The sequence below is a fragment of the Mixophyes fleayi genome, chromosome 6 (assembly GCF_038048845.1).
Source record: "Mixophyes fleayi isolate aMixFle1 chromosome 6, aMixFle1.hap1, whole genome shotgun sequence".
Lineage (NCBI taxonomy): Eukaryota > Metazoa > Chordata > Amphibia > Anura > Limnodynastidae > Mixophyes > Mixophyes fleayi.
In genome coordinates, this window is record NC_134407.1 from 97,307,195 (window position 1) to 97,326,649 (window position 19,455).

The window sequence follows — 19,455 nt, forward strand, 5'->3', positions numbered from 1 at the left end:
GTATCTGATCGTCAGTTTCTTTGACTATTTTTAACATATTCAAAATAAATTCATAGATATTTGAACTTCTCTCCTGCCTCTATCTTGCATTGAATTACCTAAGATTATCACTAACTCAAATGAGTAAATAGAGGAATTATGATGGAGAATCCACCTACTACGGTACTCCAAGTATTAGCAGAACAAATTTAGGAATTACAGCAAATGGTCCAGTTTTTGGCTACCCACTAGTCTAACCAGGAAGTCTTAAGTCTGAAGTTGTTCAGAACTTCTTGAAACTCCCTGCTTGCTTAAGGTATCACTCCACTTCAACCGATACTGGTGCAGCAGGTAATTTTCTGAATCTAAATTTTGCTAAAAAATGCAAATTTCTAACGTCAAGTTGCCTAATCCCATAACATTAAAAGGCATTGATGGCTTGCTGCTTCCTGGACGCCTGATTCAATATTCCACTCCCCCCTGTCACCATTGGTATGTTTCACGAAAAGCAAATTACATTTTTTTTCTCACTACTTCACCTGCATTTTCATTAATTCTTGAATTTCCATGGTTGACTCAACATAACATTCAGTATTCTCCCCAGCACCTATTTTCCGGATGCTCCACCCGATTCTTTTTACTTGCCACCCGGCTCTTAGAGTCCAACAGAGACTTATGATAATAGAATAAAGAATTGTTTCTCCTATTAGAACAAGCACCATGTGAGTATTGGAGCCAGCAGTGTGTGTTAGACCACTGACCAACAGTCTGACCAGTGCTGGTAAGTGTACTACCTGGCTGGCATTATTTTTCTGGGGAAAACACTGACCCTGATTTCAACTGCAAATAAATTCAAAATCATTTGTTGGAGTGACAATTGTCATCAGTCCCATTTGCGCATTTCTTTCTCTTTTTCAAGATTGGAGACCCTTTACTCCTCTTTTTTTGGGATATTTTTGATAAAAGATCTGCTGGCATCCTACCTCCTCAAAGATCCTACGATTGTGCCATCGACCGTGTTCCAGGGGTTCAGTTTCCCAACGGTTGGTTATATTCTATAGCTGCTTCTGAAATTAAACTATAGATGACTGTATAAAAGAAAGTCTTCAAAAAAGGATTTATCTGCCAATCCAAATCACCAGTAGGGGTGGGGTTTTTTTTTCTGTCCAAAAAGGACAAAGTACTAAGAGCTTGTATTGACTATAGAGATTGGCACAAAATAACTATAAAAAAACATTACCTGCTACCTTTAATCTCTGAATTGTTTGATCAATTAAGAGGAGCCACCATCTTTTCCAAAATAGAACTGTGAGGCGATTGCAATTTAATAAGGATCAGAAAAGGTTATGAGTGAAAACTGCCTTCAACACTCATACAGGACACTACGTGTACCTTATTGTGCCCTTTGACCTTTGTAATGCTCCTGCGTTCTTTCTAGATCTCATAAATGACACCCTCTGACAATTATTGGGACCATTCATTGTGGTTTACCTGGACATATTCTTATCTACTCTGCTAAGCTTTCAGAACATCTGTCTCATGTTCCTCAACTTCTGAAGGTAAGTGTGTGAACTTATGATTTTTGCAAGTCGCCGCTATTCGACGAGTTTGCAGTGAAAATGTAAAGCGGCAATGGATTTAAAGCCATTGCCGCTTTAAATTTTCACTGAAAACTTGGCGTACAGCGGCGACTTGCAAAAATTTGAAGTTAATATATTTACACCCTAGAACAGGGTTGTCCAACCCGCGGCCCGCGGAGAGAAGTTTACAAGGTTTCACCACCTCTTAAATTCCATGTTGTGTCGGTTGTCTACAAGGAACATTCAAATTTGTCAAAAGACTACTAAGCTGTTCGTTCTCCAAATTCATTGGCCCTTAAGATAAGGGTTAACTTAACATAAAGTTAAGTTTCGTCTACATAGGGCTAAAATTCCCAATTCTTTTCATTGCTCATTATAGAAACCTATACATAGATCCAGTATCTTTAATAGAAATCCTGCATTCATGTCTCCACCTTCTGTCTAGTTGGGTGGGACTCCTGAATTTACTGTGGAAATATTTTATTTAGTTTTTGATTCAAGAATTTTATTTGAAGTTTTACATCTTTTATCTTAAAACTTTAACAATAATACAATTAAGCTAAACCTATGCAAGGGATAGTGACAATGTCATACAATTAAATATAAAATATCAAATTACAATAAATGGCAGATATTAGTAGTCATGCATATAATGTTAAAATAAATAAACATTGGAGTGAGAAATGTATAATAAGTGAGTAGCCTCCAAGAGTGGCCTCTAATACAAGCTTTTTTTTTTTTTACTGTTAAGCTGTGGAATTTTTTACCATATGAGCTGGTGATGGCATATTCAGGAACAGAATTTAAAAAATGGATTTGATGTCATACTTGCACAAAGTGGTATCTGTGCCTATAATTTTTATAGAAAATTATTGGGTTGATTGATACAAGAAATTTATCCAACTGCCATTTCTAGCCTGTAATGCTACATTGACACACTGGGGCATATTCAATTAGCTTTCCGGTTCGCGGTAACGCGCGTTACCGCAAAAAGTGCGCGTTCTTGCTGGTATTACGGTACCGCATTAACGCGGATTTTCGTACGCAACCCTATGGGCTGCGAATGAAAATCCAGGTTATTGCGGTAACGTGGATTAAGTTTTGCGGCTGTTCCGGCGCGATCCCGCGGACCGGAAAGCTAATTGAATATGCCCCACTGAGTTTTTGTTTTACTTTCCTCAGGGTCAACACATTTGAAAGGTTAGAGTTTTTGAAAGGTTAAACTTGGAAGAACTTGTCTCTTTTAACCTTACCAATTTTGTAACTAAAAGTGGACCTTTAGGATTTTACCTCCTTTTTTTTTTTTTTGTGCTCTGGCTTTTTATGTTGGGTTTACACAATTCTGCATTGAATAGCCTTTATAGTGCAACAGGTGCATTTAATGTCAAAATTAAATTCATTGTACTGTGCATATTTGTTTTTTTTTTAATGTGTGGGTTACTCCACATCAAATCAACACAATTTCAGAAAAAAATTTACCTTACATTCTCTCATTTTAAATAAAATTTGTGATAATAAATGCTACCATGGGTGTAAAGAAAACCCCCAAATCTTAGGCCGATATGTGCACTGATTTTGAAGTTGTATGTCTTTAAAGTTGCAATTTTTTAACGACAAACTTGCTTTTAATGTTTTTTTAAATTGCATTTGTAGCTCACCTGATTAAGATAGAGAGTTGGGCAAGGTCTCATTTTAAACAACTTTTTTATGGGCTTTCATATGATATACAACTCCGTATCTTGTTTCAATAAAAACTAAAAAATTTAACATTTTCAAAATCAACATTTTAATTTTCTCAAGAAGCCATATTTTAAATTTTTGAAAAAATCTAAAAAATTGTTCATACTGTTGTTTATAAATCCCCAAAGTTTTGTTTTGGGATCATCTGCTACAAGAGCTTTCAGTTTTGATTGATTCATGAAAATTGTATTTATTGAGGCACAATACGGCTTAGAAAATCAATAAAACAATATTTTTTCTAGTTCACTTCATTAGATGAATGCACTTTACTCTTCAGGTGTGTTTGGGGGACAATATTTTACACACAGCGCCTGCTCCCACTTCTGCGCAGGCATGTAAACTTAAATGGAAAGATACTCTACATCGAAAGACACTTCAATTATGTTCAATAGGCCTGCTTTTTACACTGACAGGTTAGGTTTGGGTGGGATTTATCTTGTGACGAAATGCCTCTTGGTCCCTAATTAAAGCCCACCCAAACCTAACCTTACCCTGGACCATTTGTGTCACATTTGAAAAAGTGTAGTGTTTAGTTACAGTGGATTATCAGACTGTGAGAATGTGTGCTGGGAACAGGGAGGAACAGCAATTTGGAGAAGGGAGTGCTGGAAGGAAGAGACAGCAGACTGGGAGCAACACTGTACTCACAAGAAGCAGCCTCAGTCACGTGCCCAGGCAGAGAAGAGAGAGCACAGCTGATGAGGCTGCTGCTGATCTCCATTGGTCAGAGGAGCGTGTGATGGGCTCATCCAAACAGAGCTCAGCACATGCTCCGCTCTTCCCTCAGCTGAGTCTGATGGGAATTATTTCCCGACCTCCCCGGCAGCCCAGTCCGAGCCTGCTGTGGTGTTTTAAATTGGTTTAGAGAAGTAAAGAAGAATAAAGATGGAGCAAAATTATTGGCACCTTATGTTGCATTGTTTCAATTTACTTAAAAACGCGAATCATACTTCTAATAAGGGGTTGAGAACTGTTTCAGAATGGATGTGTAAATTATTTTCTGAAATACCAAAAGTTGCAAAAGTTTCTGCCAGCTGCAGAAAACAACTTGGAACACTTCGAAAAGAGCAAGAGGGTCATTGTTCAGTTCCTCAAGATAATGTAGTATCCCCGCTCCCACTTGCTGACATCAGCGGTTATGTAACTGCTGTCTATGACAAAAAATGGTGGCTTGTATTTATTCTGGGGAGAGATGAAAACCTCAATGAAGTGAGTGACATTTCTCTATCCAGCTGGACCATCACCATCTTTATCATACCCAGGAAGCCGGATGTTTTGTGGATCACTATGGTAGATGTTATGTGTAACGTGAATCCGTTAACTCCAACAGGTTGAATGTACACCCTTTCTAAAATGGAAATACTGAAACCAAATGAAGCCTTCAGCCAGTTGCAACCTATCAAGTAGCACCATCCATCCTGAGCAGCTGCACCAAATGGTAATGATCTGTAGTAAGTTTCTTAAACTATGTGAAAGGCATAAAATTATTACAAATGTTTTAAGTATTTCAGTATTCAACATAATGTCAATGTACATAATATACATCAAAGGGATTTTTTAAGGAGGTAAAAGTAATGAACAGGCCTAGATAGTTCTCATTTTTATTATTTTAACAAACAGTCCAAAATAAAAGCTCTTGTAGCAGATGATCCCATCATGGTCCCAAAATAAAACTTTTGGGTTTATGAACAATTTTTGAGATGTTTTTCAAAAATGTTAAAATATGGCTTTTTGAGAATCAAAATTTTGATAATGCTACATTTTTAATTTTTATTGAAACATCATGCTGTGATCATATCACATGATCATATGAAAGATCATAGAAAGCCCATAAAAAGAGGTTTAAATGAGACCTTGCCCAACTCTCTAGCTCAATCAGGTGAGCTACAAATGCAATAAAAATAAAAAACATTAGAAGCAAGGTGCAACTTTAATGGTATATAACTTCAAAACCAGTGCACATATCTGCCTAAAAGTTGGGGGTTTTCTTTACACACATGGCAGCATTTATTATACCAAATTTCATTACAATCTGAAACAGTCAGTTAGAAACCCTGTGTTGATTTCATGTGGAATAACCTGTGTCCTAAACTTGGGTTTTGCTGCAGTGCATTTTTCTGAATACTTCACTGAATGTGTAGTGTTTAATATTTTTCCATAGTTTTAAATTCTCAATGGCGGCCTATAGCCGGATTAAATTCGGATGTAAAAATCTTTGCAAAGCTTATCGCTATCAAGCTTTCTTCTGTTATCCCCAAGTTGACACATCTGGACCAAGTCGGGTTCCTCATGGGCAGGCAGGCTCCCAACAACTTGAGAAGTGTCTTCCATTTGGTAGAGTAAGTTCATAAAAACAATGATGCTATGCTCCTTCTCTCATTAGATGCAAAAAAGGGTTTGTCAGACTCCACTGGTCTTGTATGAAAAGGGTCCTTGAAAGGCTTGGGTTCATGAAGGATATTCTAAAGGACATTATGTGCTAGGCCCTCCACCTGGGTATTTAGCGATGGGTTTCTGTTTGCCAACTTCCCCATTTCTAATGGTACCCGTCAGGGTTACCCCTTGTCCCCCCTCATTTATCTCCTGGAGATTGAACCACTTGCTCCTTGAGTGAGGCTTACACAGGAATATGGGGGGTTGTCTTTTTGGGGGGCGTGTCACATAAACTATGTTTGTTCGCCGATGTCCTGTTGTTCTTTACAGACTCAGATCTTTTTATAAACTCAAAATATCCAAAACAGAAGCCCTTCCAGTTAACATTCCCCTGGAGAGACTACAAGGTTTGACAGATACATTTCTATTATATGTGGAAATCCACTGAACTCGTTTATTTAGGCAGTTGGATCACTCCTCACTTGGATACTGTAATCAATAAGAATTTCTCCCTTCTGCTTCAACAAGTGTCAGCTTTAATGGTTTCATAGATGTGCTATGATGTCTCCTGGTTGGGCAGAATCTGGGTGTTCAAAATGATGCTCCTACTGAAACTGATGTACTTGTTACGCATGCTCCTGTTTTGGCTCCCAGCGGGGTCGATGAATAAATTAAAAGCTGTGATGAAGATATAGAAGTGGAAGAACAAACCCCCATATATGGTGATGCAGCACATAACTTGGGGTGTGGGGGAAGGCTTCCTTATCTATGGAAATACTACATCTCATTGACAGATATTGCCATGTACATTCTCAAGCTTTCCTTGGACTTTGAATCTATTATGATTAATGCTGAAACTTTCTAATGACATTTTGGGACACGTAATTTTTTTTTCTTCTGTTTCATTACTTAAGGACATTCATTAAAATGGGAATGCGTTATAAATGCAATGAGATGAAGTGATCCAGTTTTCTTTACTTGAGTTTTAACAGTAAAATACATTATTGCAGTCTTGGCGTCATTGACAGCTGGCTTCCACCTCATGTCTGCTATGTCTTATTGATTTGTGTATTTACATGTAAACTTTGCCCCTGTTCAAGTCTATGCTGTGTACAGTATTTATGTTTGAAGTGAAGAGTTTAGGCATTGCCTAACATTTCAGATTATAAACTTATGCTTAATTTTATTTATTTTTTTGGAGAAGGGGGGGCATAAATTGGTCTCTAGACTTTCAGAAATAAGATAGAGATCAGTGATGAGAGCAGGTGCTTTATTTAGCAGCCAAGGCAAACTGTTCCTATCCTTCAAGGCCACACACAAAAAAAATAATTGCATACATTTGTTTGATAATTAATGCCCTTCATTTTGAAAAATAGCATTTCACTAAAAAAGAAAAAAAACATCTTTGGAAAATATTAAATTGCAATGTGCTAGGCTATCCCCAAAATACTTTCATTGTTGTGAGCACAAGTGGCAACAGTGCTATGCAGAGCATCACTGAATGTATTAACCTCCCGTTCTTGCCCAAGCTGGACCGATAGGGACAGTTTGACAGAGCCCACTAATGGGGCCTGTTCTGGCTACATCGGGACAGTTGGGGGGTATGTGTATATAGTCTTAATTTCAAAGTTTATTGCAGATGGTTTTTATAGAACCAGCAGTAATCAGCCTGACAAGTGTGTGTCTACTGTCTTGTACCCTAACATTTTCACACATCCCAATCTATATTTTGTCAGATGTGCTAGCTGTGCAGTAAGTCCACTGCAATGCCACATAAGCAAATGCTGCAGATTTAGACATTCTCCTAGCTGTACTTCCCACTCCCTGTGATCACATTTCAATCTGCAGTGAGGACAGTTGCTCAAGACACTAATTTCCTGATCACAGAAGAAAATCACTGTGATTCATACATTGTTACGCCCTGACAAGGAACCGCCTACTGCAGGACTCACTCCCAAGCACTAAATTGGCAAAGGCAAAATACATACGAGGTATATGCAAGCTGCCAGAGACTTTACTGCACTGCTTACATTAGAGTTTCTCCTCTACAGCGACAGTACACTTGGAATTCATCCTTATGCAGTCTTATCGTACTGCTGATAGCAATGCTACTTTGATAAAAGCCAGGGAGGGAGCCCTTTGGCTTGGTCCCTTATCTCTGAAAATGTGCAGTGTTAATATTTGTCCATAGTTTGAAATTCTCAAGGGCTCAGTAACTTCATTACATCTCATGGACAGATATTGCCATGTACATTCTCAAGCTTTCCTTGGACTTTACATCTATTATGATTAATGTTGAAACTTTCTAGTGACATTTTGGGACTCTTAATTTTTTTTCTTCTGTTTCAATATTTAAGGGCTGTGACAAGTCTCCAAAGATGACTCCACAGGTAAGTTACATCTGATTTTACAAGGTTAATGTATTTGAGGCATATTTATCTTTTACACTGCAATTCCAAATAGAAATGCAAGTTTAGTAACTTACCAATTTATGTTAGTAAATGAATCGGCAGCGTTTGAGACTGTTTTACTTTCTACTAACCTACTTTAGCTGTATAAATGTGAGTAAGGAAATCAAATGTAAATTTTTTTAGACATATGAAAAAATTATAGTTTTATAATCTGGTCAACCTAACAACTACTGTAACCTTCGTCGGCTTTGTGTGGCAACAGACAACTATCAAAATCTAGTAGTCCTTGCACCCAGGGCCCGAAATATGTTTTCAGAATCAGGGTACTGGTTCATATTTAACTTTTGTGCCTAGATCAATGGTATTGCTGTACACAAAAGCTAAAAATATTATTGAATAAAAGTTTTATGCGGAAAATACATGTTGCTTCTATGCAAAAGAACAGATTTAAAAAATATGGTAATGTACCTATGTAAGGCTATGGACTTAAGAACTGGATTTGAGGAAAGCACGAGTTTCCAATTTGGCCATACATATATGGCCAAATTGTAAAGCGCTACAGAGTTTGTTGGCGCTATATAAATAAATGTTGATGGCTAGTAGTTAGCTGAGTGGCTGGATCAAATGATCATTCTCAAACACATGTAGGCCCTTTGGTGCTGCACAGGCAATGATATTGGACCAATTTACTGCATTTGGCCGGAGTAATAGTGGTTTGGTATTTCCAGCAATATTTTCTGTTTATGCACAGTTTGTTCAGTTAAAAGCTTTCTACAGTAGCAATGGTTTTATTAATTTCAATCATAATATTGTAATAGACTATTGAGCAATTAATACTGACAAAACAAAGTTACTGTCATAATTCAACTTGTGTATGCATTTTTCGGACTGGTCATTCAATGTTATATCACTGCCCTTTTAAAAGGTCCATTTTTTTGCTATGTCAGAATTATTCATTCTGCAGCCCTAATTTTGCTGCTTAATTTCTTTGTTGAGCCACCTTTTTACTGCCAGTCATCGTTTTTGTTTTGCCAAATTCATTTAATTTTTATTTAACTCACTGCTCGTCTTCCTTAGAATTCTATACGATTTGCTTTTTTGGGGGTTTTTTTCCTCTGTGTTTCAGTTTTGTAATGTTTTGTTCTCAGCTGGGATTGTTTTTCATTTGATGGTGGTAGCACTATTTGAGTCAGAGCTAGCTGATGTGGTGCTTCCCCGTAGTATGAGGTAATGTTTACCTAGCAGGGCTTCTCATTAAGGAGTGATTTTTTTATTTTTTTTTGTATATTATCATTTAATATATTCCAAGCTCCTGACTAAACGCTTTCCATTTTATACCCTAACTTTAATACCACTATGCCTGTGCAAATGAACTGTTGCTATTTTGTGGGCCCTCTGTATATCTGAAGTAATTCCTTTGTTTTCTTGAATAAAATTTCAATCAATATTGATAGTGCTGGACTTTCAACTCTTGGTATTTATTGTAACAGACTTTGCTAAGTTACCAGCACCAGAATGTGATTAGCTTTATCATGTCAGAGAGGTTATGAACCATGGACAAGTTGAGCCATCCATATTGAAAATAATCAACTTTTGTGTTAATGCGGTAAAGATCTTACCTGCAGCATTAAAGGACAATAACATTTCTCCCCTTTATTTGCATTAGGGGCAGGAATATTAGTATAAAAATCCTGTCTTGGATTTTACTTTATTTATATGAATCCTTTTAGTATGAATTCACACTGTTCAGAGACCTGCTGATTGTTCTTGACCTCTCTCCTTCACCTCTTTATCAGAGCTTCCTTTTTGTAGAGCTTGTCCATACAATTCATGGGTTGCATACCTAACGGAACTCTGCTCCAGAAACCTGCCTGCAAAAAAAAAAGTGAGCTATAGAGATTTGTGCCATGCCGGCTATGATCTCCCAGGGTCAGCAATAATATATGTGGGTCTTTGGCACATGATTTCTCTGTTAATTTTCTTGGGTTATGTAACTAATGGAATACAACTTGAGAAAATACTGCTGTGGATGGGCCCATACTTCTTTTCAAGGTTTTAAATTATTTTAGATGAGTGCATGTACACCAAGCATGATTCACAGAGTTTGGTTTCTGCATCTGTAATTGCACCCGGTCGGGAATACATACCTGCTTTGAGATCGAGGTTTTGTAAATTTTGCTTCCCAGCAATTCAGCAGGTATGTGTTTTCAAGGATCACGGACATTATTTGGTATACTTGCCTAAACAGAACACGTAACACATAGTTCATGCTCATCATACATATACCCTTGTAAGTTAACAATTTACACCTGGAAAAATAAATAATATATGGTAATAATGCATAAATAGATAATAAAACAATATATTAAAAATATTTCGGATGCCTTGCAGAAAAGAACCACATGCTAATACACAAACGTGGCAGTTTCACACTGCATCAGAGAACCAGAAAAGGAAGAATATAATACTTAACTTAGGAATTGTGGGTGGAGAACCGTAAATAACTCCTTATTTGCATATTAGGCCAACTATGCGCATAAAATGCAATTTTAACAATATACCAGTGATAAAGAGCCATAAAGAGAACACTCAGACAAACATTTCTATTCTGTTAGATCTCAACATAAAATAATCTGCCTGTATGAAGTGGACAATAAACTGCATCATTCAAAATCATACATTGTTATGGCTTTTTAAATTGGGCTAAAGGTTGACCTGTGATGCAAAAACTGAAACACACTATTTATCTTTTCACACAGGTATCTCCAAAAACAATGGCAAGCAACAGTCAGCTATGCATTCGCCGCTGGACCACAAAGCACGTGGCCAAATGGCTGCGAGAAGAAGGATTTTGTGACTATGTAGATATCCTGTGTAACAAACATCGTTTAGATGGCACAGCTTTGTTAGCATTAACAGAGTATGATTTGCGCTCTCCACCATTAGAAATTAAGGTGCTAGGTGATATCAAGCGCCTTATGCTTTCAATCCGCAAGCTGCAAAAACAGCATGCCAGTGTCCTAGAGGAGTTAGGTTTGAGCATTGAGCCAACCCCTGGAACCCTGATCCTTGGCAGTCCTCCAAGCCCTGACTGGTTATGTAATGGGGAGCTGACTCGAAACTATGATGAACATGGAACAGATTCTAGTGTGGAACCACATCAGTACTCCAATGGAAAGCACAAACATCCACCAAAGAGACTGGACCCAGAGTACTGGAAGACAGCCATCAGCTGTATTTATGTTTTCATAGTGTTTGGCTTCACATCCTTTGTAATGGTTATAGTACATGAACGCGTTCCTGACATGCAAACATACCCTCCTCTGCCAGACATCTTCCTAGACAGGTAGGTGAATATTATGTGGAGCGAAAAGCTCTGTATATAAAAAGTGTATGAAAAATATTATAGTTTTCAGATAGTTGTTTTTTTTGTTGTGTTTTTTTTTCTTTTTAAACAAAAAAAACCCATAATAACAAAGGATCACTTTATTTTTTTTTGTTTTTTTTTGTTTATTCGCTATGTAATGTGTAACCTTTTGCGTATACAATGATTAACTATTAAAGGGATTGGTTTTTGACAACTGCTTCTTAATCAACCCTGCTTCACATATATGACAGGTTAGGGGACCTCCTCATTGCATAATTCCAATAATTGGGTTACTAATTTTTGTGTTTACAAACATAATGTAAGCCTTTTATAGCACTTCAAAATAAACTGAGTATTCCAGATCTGAGAGCTGGCTCTCTCATTTTTGTTATGTGTACGAGGCACAATTAAGATAGGGTTGCCCGGAAATCGTTATTAATGTGGATAACAGTAAGCAGTCACATGGCCCTTAGATTTATAGTTACCTATGAACTGTTTGAAGGTGACACAGAGATCACCAAGTTATCCAGTGTTGCTTATTTATGGGAGAGTATTCCAGTAACTCAAGCTCCTGTTCATAGCTATAATAATTAGATGTCAGCCTAACCCTAGATTTAAGGTGTGATATGTAATAGATCAGCGGTGTCCAAACTGTGGTTCTAGAGCCACATGTGGCCCTTTTGAGCTTTGAAATGTGGCTCCTGGCTAGGAGCATCCATAAACTATAGTTGTCCAGCTGCCAGCAAGGGTAGATTTGAAAACATTCAACTGCTCGACTGACCGAGAACAGACACAATGCAGGCTTGTGGGTATATTTGATGGCATGTGAAGAGGTGTGATAACATAAAGAGGCTGAGGGGCATGTGGGGAGATGTGATTGCATTTGGGGAGATCTGATGGGCATGTAAAGAGGTCTGAGGGATTGTGGGTGCAGTAGCAGTGTGAGCTACTGTGAAAAGACTATAAGTAGTCCTCTGCTGTGCAGTGCATAGCTGTGCTGCTTTTATGATTATTCTGAACATTTTGTCACTGTTGGATATTTTATTTTTTGCTTAGGTTATATTTTCAATGTATGTGTGCATGGTATGTATGCACATGTCTATACTGGGTATATGTACACACACATATAAAAGATAAATTTGCATCTTTGCAGCATCAGTAGATGTTTTTTGGCTCTTGGTCGCTGACTGGTTGGCCACCCCTGTAATAGATCCACGAGTAACATTCATAAACGTATGTGTAAAAACTTCAGGAAGTTATACAAATGGAAGAAAGTTGTAATTGGCAGGAGGAGATTTTGTTTGAGTAGACTGTCCGTAATCTCATTGAAAAATATTTTAACCAGCCATTGTTAAGTGAACACTTGGTATTGCTTAGTTGGAGAAATATTTCCTATATTATGTAATAGAAAAATAAAATGCTCATCTTCCTGAAGTGCACATGAGGTTAATTAATATAATTAAAACATTCATTTTATTACCTAATTCAAATGAACTTAATGCTGGCACAACATTTTAGTTCAAAACAAGTGAAATATTTAAAATGTAGAAACTAATATAAAATAAATTATGGTGTATTCCAATTGTTGGCTGTGTAACACTCAAAAATAAAATCTGTCAATATTAAACTCCTTAGTTACCTACATTGTAGCTTATATATTTATCCTCTACGTGATACATATAGAATTATTCTCATTAAATTAAATCCAACCCTACACTTCATTGTGTACTGTTAGTCTGGAAAAAAAAGTATCCTTTTTTTTTTTTTTTTTTTTTTTTAAATAGTGTGGATTTTGCTGTTTATGAGGCTGCACTTTTGTGTGTTTAGGTTTTTAACCCTTTCAGTGCAATTGACATAAATAGCATGCCATCAATGTAAATTCTATATTGGTAAGAATTTTCTCCTATGCCATTCAAAGGTACCCGACTCACATGTAATTAGCGATTGAGTATCTTCCTGGACACCTAATCATTAAGTAGACACAGAAGAAATGATCATTGCAGTTTCCTGCTTGAAAGTGATAATTTGGACCCTAGACCCCAGATTTCTCTTTCACAGGATCCTAGTGTCAGAACATGTGTTTACTGTATATAGTCCTCCTTAAAGTTATGCTTCACGCATATCAGTGATAACTTGCTTTTTCACAGCTGTATCTAGACGTTCCAAAAAAAAAAAAGCACTGTACTTTAATATAAGAACATGAAAAAACACATGGGCAGATGCGATTTTAGAGGTTGAATTTAATTAAAAAGATTAGATTTTTTTTTATTATTTTTTATAGGCAAGTCATTTGACGTTTCTGAGTTTTTTGCCACTGCAAGGTCTGGTTACATTTTGTTACTCTATTCAGGAGATTTTCACATTTGTTTGCTTGCAGAGCAAGGGTGTCTCATTCTAGAACAGTGCTGTGGTCAGTTGGTATTTGTACCTCGTTCCAGTGAATACCAGAAGTCACTTTAGTTCACTCTCATGTCTGTAGGGAGGAAGTCAGCTGCTGAGATACTTGTGTTGTAATGTGTTACTCTGTGTTATGTCTGGAGATTTGTTAACAAAACTGCTTGTCTGAAAGGCAAATAATGAGCGTTTAAAGGGGTACAAAACAACTAATGTGTATTGTTGGGGGTGCATTATTCCTTATAATACTCAAGGTTTGTTTTTATGTTTGTACATGTATAAATATTGGTCGCATAGTGTAAGTTCAAACTTGTCAGTGATACTGCTGGTAATCAGGAGTTGCACCTGAGTGGTGCTAATTAAAGGCTAAAAGGCAGCCCAGTCAGTCTCACTGCCTCGGGACAGGGGCTGCAGAGTCTCTGAGAGAGAGAGAGCCTGTAAGTTGCTGTGCTAAAACGTTTTGTTTTTTATGTCTTGCCAGATGGCAAGGTATTTATTTTAAAGTTTTTTGTTTTCTTACTGAATAAATCTGGCTAAGGCCAATTGCATGAAACCTTTGAACTTGTGTGAAATCTCTTGGCTGCTATAAACGCCATCTACCCCAGGAGATGGTACCGAGCCCCCTACCCGATCACTATATATATATATATATATAATGTCTAGATCATCGTTTATTTATATTGCGCCACCAATTCCGCAGTGCTATGCAGAGAATATCTGTCGCTCACATCAGTCCCTGTCCCATTGGAGCTTACAGTCTAAATACACACACACACACACACACACACACACACACACACACACACACACACACACACACACACACACACACACACACACACACACACACACACACACACACACACACACACACACGGGTTAATAGTCTACCAGTTTTTTTTTTTTTGTTTTTTTTTAGTTTGGTAGAAACCCGGAGCACATAAAGGAAACCCACTCAAACATGGTGAAGATTGCAAACTCTGCACAAATAAGAGCCTGGTCAGGATGGCTAGACGGCTCGGTCAGAGCATCTCCAAAACTGCAGGTCTTGTGTTCCTGGATTGCAGTGGTTACCTACTAAAAGTGGTCCAAGGAAGGACAACCGGTGGGCACCCAAGGCTCATTGATGCATGTGGGGAGCGAAGGCTAGCCTGCCTGGTCCAACCCCACAGAAGATATACTGTAGCCGGATCATTCAACATCAAATCAATACAGGGTTTCAAACTGATCATTTCAGTTTGTAATGAAATGTGCTATAACAAATGCTGCCACGTGTGTAAAGAAACCCCCCAAATCTTAGGCTGATATGTATACTGGTTTTAAAGTTATATGCCTTTAAAGCTGCAATTTATAATAGAAAATTTGCTTGTAAATTTTTTTTAAATTGCATTTGTAGCTCACCTAATGGAGCTAGAAAGTTCGGCAAGGTGTAATTTTAAACCTCTTTTTATGGGCTTTTACACAGTCTGATCAACCAATAGGCTGATCAGGCTGCAGCCTAGAGCGCTGGATCCTGGCGGGGCGCAGCGCCGACTGAATTAAATTTCCTCCAACACTCACCTTTTTTTAAAAAAATTAATTTTTTTTTTATTATATTAGTGGCGGGGGCTGGCTGGCATCATCAGGGTCCGACCCTGGTCTAAAGGGGCGACCCCGACAGTCTCTATTGGAGACGGGCAGCCTGACGGCAAATGCAACTGCTGTCAGTGCAGCCGCGGTTCTGGTCTCGCGAGATTACCACAGCAGTTGCATTTGCTGTCAGGCAGCCTGTCCAGTCACTGATCAACATGAAGAGTAAGAGAGGAGCAGCGCTTGATCAACGAGAGGAAGGTAAGTGGCAGGTGCTGGGTCACATTAAATGGCAGTGGAGGGAGGTGATAAAATGGCAGGAGGGGGATATAAAAATTGTCTGAATGGGGGGGGGGGGGGGCTATAAAAATGTCTGTAGTGGGGCTATAAAAAATGACACGAGGACTATAAAAATGACACTTGGGGACTGTACAAAAAGGCAGAAGGGGGCTGTAAAAAGTTATGACGGGATGCAAAAATGGCAGAAAGGGGCTGATGTACTGGCAGAAGGGGGGGATTTAAAGAATAGAGCTTTTTGGGGGAACATGTTCTCTATTGTGTGGTGGATATAAGGGATGTTCTCTGTATTGTATGGCCATCTTGTCACTCCTTACCCACCTGGCTTCATTTAAACAATACAACCTGCCAGTTTTGGAAATACAACTATTCCACAATAGGCATAATGAAACATATTGCTCAGACATCAACAGTGTAACAACAAAAGTCTGCTTTATACATGCATGTGTGTGTGTGTGTATATATATATGTATGTGTGTGTGTGTATATGTATATATATATATATATATATATATATATATATATATATATATATATATACACACACACGTATACATATACATACACACATATATATATATATATATATATATATATATATATATATATATATATATATATATATATATGTATACATACATACATACATACATACAGTATATGAAAATGGATAAATCCCTTTGGCAAGATGGGATACATCCAAGGATACTAAAAGAGCTTAAAGGGGTGCTGGAAACACCATTAACAGCATTATTCAATCAGTCACTAGCTACAAGAGTAATTCCGGAGGACTGGAAAATAGCAAATGTAATCCCACTGCACAAAAGTGAAAACAAGCAACTTCTGATCAGTGAGCCTTACATCAGTAGTAGAGAAATTGATGGAAACACTCTTCAAAGTGTTCTAAAATATCTCAAATCCAGCAATTTACAGGATCCCAAGCAGCATGGATTTACTGGGGGGATATATTGTCAAACAAATCTTAATTACTTTTTTGACTGGGTGACTAAAGTAATAGATCAAGGGGTGGCCTTAGCTTAGCTTATCTACACTTTAGTAAGGCTTTGGACACTGTCCCACATCGTAGATTGCTAAATAAACTTGAATGGATTGGATTCTAAGATAGTTGAATGGATAAGTTTTTGTTTGCGGGATAGTAAACAGAGAGTTGTAGTAAATGAAGTGCATTCACAGGCGTGAAAGGTTACCAGTGGTGTTCTCCAGGGATTTGTACTTGGACCAGTGCTTTTTAATATCTTTATTGGTGACATTGGAAAGGGTATTTTTTTTTTTTTTTTACCCCAGGAGGGGTTAAACAAATGATTGATGATCTAGGTGAACTAGAGGAATGGTCAATAGTGTGGTAACTCCAGTTTAATACAAAAAAATGCAAAATCATGCACTTTGGTCTAAAAAAAAAACAGAACGCTAAATATAATATTCATGGCACTATAATGGAATCTACTGAGGAGGAAAGGGATCTAGGAGTCACTATTTCTAGTGATTTTAGGCAGGTATCCAATGTAACAAAGCAATGAGAAAAGCAAGTCAGATGCTTGGTTTCTTAGGGAGAGGAATCGGTAGCAGAAAAAAAGTAATAATGCCACTGTATAGGTCATTGGTATGGCCTCATCTAGAATAGTGTGTTCAGTTCTGCAGGCCATATCTCCAGAAGGATATAAATGCATTAGAGACTGTACAAAGAGGGCATGACAATGGTAAATGGCCTATAGCACATAACTTACCCAGAAAGATTAAAAGATCTTTATGTATAGCTTGAAGCAGAGAAGGGAAAGCGGGGGGCATGATTGAAACTTTCAAATATATCAAGGGCTTTAAGAAGGTACAGGAGGGAAATATTCTTCAAAAGAAGAGAAGTAGTAGCTTACCGTAGGTTAATAAATGGGTAGAGACTAGATGGGACAAGTGGTTATCTGCCATCAAATTCTATGTTTAACTGTTCACACTGCCACCAGAAACCTTTCAGCTGAATTGATCTTTAGGCTTTTATTAAAGTTGCTCTGAGCAATTGTACAATGTATATACTTTTCAGAATTTAGTTGCATTTTCCTAACATATATGGAATTTTATTTCTGTAGATCAAATGATTTTTCCATGTACAAATGTTGTTCAAACACTTGCAAATGGAGCCTTTAAAATGTTTCACGTGATGACTGAATAGAATGTTTATTACATAATGCATAAATTGTAATGTAATATTTTGAAGTTATGAATCAAGTAGTAAATAGTGGTGTAGTAATATGATGCAGCTATGTTTTCATACAGTAAGTTGGGTTCAGTTTCCAACACTGAAAGAAGCAAAAGCAAGCTACATACCAGTCAGTAAGTTCATAATATTCAAAAACGAATGGTTAAATATATTAAGCTGCAATTTTCCGGCAGGTTTGAAAAGTGGAGATGTTACCTAAAGCAACCAATCAGATCCTAGCTATCATTTTGCAGAATGTAGTAAATACATGATATCTAAAATCTGTTGTTGGCTACATCTCAACTTTTCAAATCTTCAGATAACTCACAGCTTGATACTTTTACCTCAGAGTCTCAATTTCACATTAGAAGCTATAATCAGTAGGAACTCAGTTTGCGTCTGTTCCTTTTACCCATGGTGCACTGCTCACTGTTCTGCATCAGGGAGGCAGGCATTACAGAGCATGGCATTATATTTTCTGAGTGTAAACATTTGGATTTGAGCAGAAATAATACACATTTTTAAAATGAAACTGCTTATTGGTTAATTTAATTTGCTTGTTCTGTTGCAAAAACAATTTTCCAACTTTACTAACTTTAACATCTATGTGTGCAATACAGTGAAGTAAGTAGCTATTGGCAGCACAGTGGCTTAGTAGTACTTCTGCCTCACAGCACTGTGGTCATGAGTTCGATTCCTGACCGTGGCGTTTGTATGTTCTCCTCGAGTGTGCGTGAGTTCCATCCGGGTGCTCAGGGTCCCATATTCCAAAAACTTACTAGTAGGTTAATTTGCTGCTACTAAATTGACCTTAGTCTCTCTGTGTGTATATGTTATGGAATTTAGACTGTAAGCTCCAATGGGGCAGAGACTGATGTGAGTGGGGGTTTTTTGTACAGCGCTGCAGATTTAGTTGCACTATATAAATAGCTGGTAATGATGGTAGCTCTTTTAGGATCACAGCACCACCTAGTGCTTATTTCACATCATTGTAATCTTTAAAGTGAGGCAATATTTTCTCCATCAGATGTCATACTTCTGTTTTTTATGTGTGTGTTTTTTTCCACAGTTGCTAAATATAGATTATGGCTGAACCTAAAAAGTAAGAGTTATCCATGTATGTAACCTCTCACCTACTTTGCTGTGCAGTGTCCCTCGAATTCCTTGGGCTTTTGCAATGACAGAGATGTGTGGAGTGGTTCTTTGCTACATCTGGCTGCTGGTACTACTTCTCCACAAACACAGGTAGTTAATGGAAATGTTAAGTTTTCAATCTTGTTACAGATGTCACACTTTACATGAATCAGCACTATTTTTTTTATAGCTTCTAAAATCTGTTACAAAACAGACCTGTCGTGTTCAAGAGTTGAATAAAGCTACTTCACTCATTTTATCTGCTTAAAGCATTTTGTTAAAAAAAAATGTAGCTCTAAACAAATAACTGATACTGCCCTTCCACTCACTGGTGGTTATACAGTTGTGGTCAAAATATTGGAGTCCTTTCAGTTTTTACTAATAATGCATCATACCTTTAAG

The 19,455-nt window shown here is 37.5% G+C and overlaps 1 protein-coding gene across 3 annotated transcripts in view; it reads left to right on the forward strand.

Moving 5' to 3' along the window:
- Positions 1–19,455, forward strand: part of SAMD8 (sterile alpha motif domain containing 8) — a 50,590-nt gene that overhangs the window by 11,869 nt on the left and 19,266 nt on the right. Inside the window, exons 2-5 of one of the 3 annotated variants that reach the window (XM_075217073.1) lie at positions 4,630–4,737; positions 8,030–8,062; positions 10,843–11,429; positions 19,069–19,164. In XM_075217073.1, coding sequence (XP_075073174.1) covers positions 4,672–4,737; positions 8,030–8,062; positions 10,843–11,429; positions 19,069–19,164 — 782 coding nt within the window. In that variant the 5' untranslated portion in view covers positions 4,630–4,671. The remainder of the gene's footprint in view (positions 1–4,629; positions 4,738–8,029; positions 8,063–10,842; positions 11,430–19,068; positions 19,165–19,455) is intronic. The other 2 variants (XM_075217074.1, XM_075217076.1) reach the window with 2 other exon arrangements.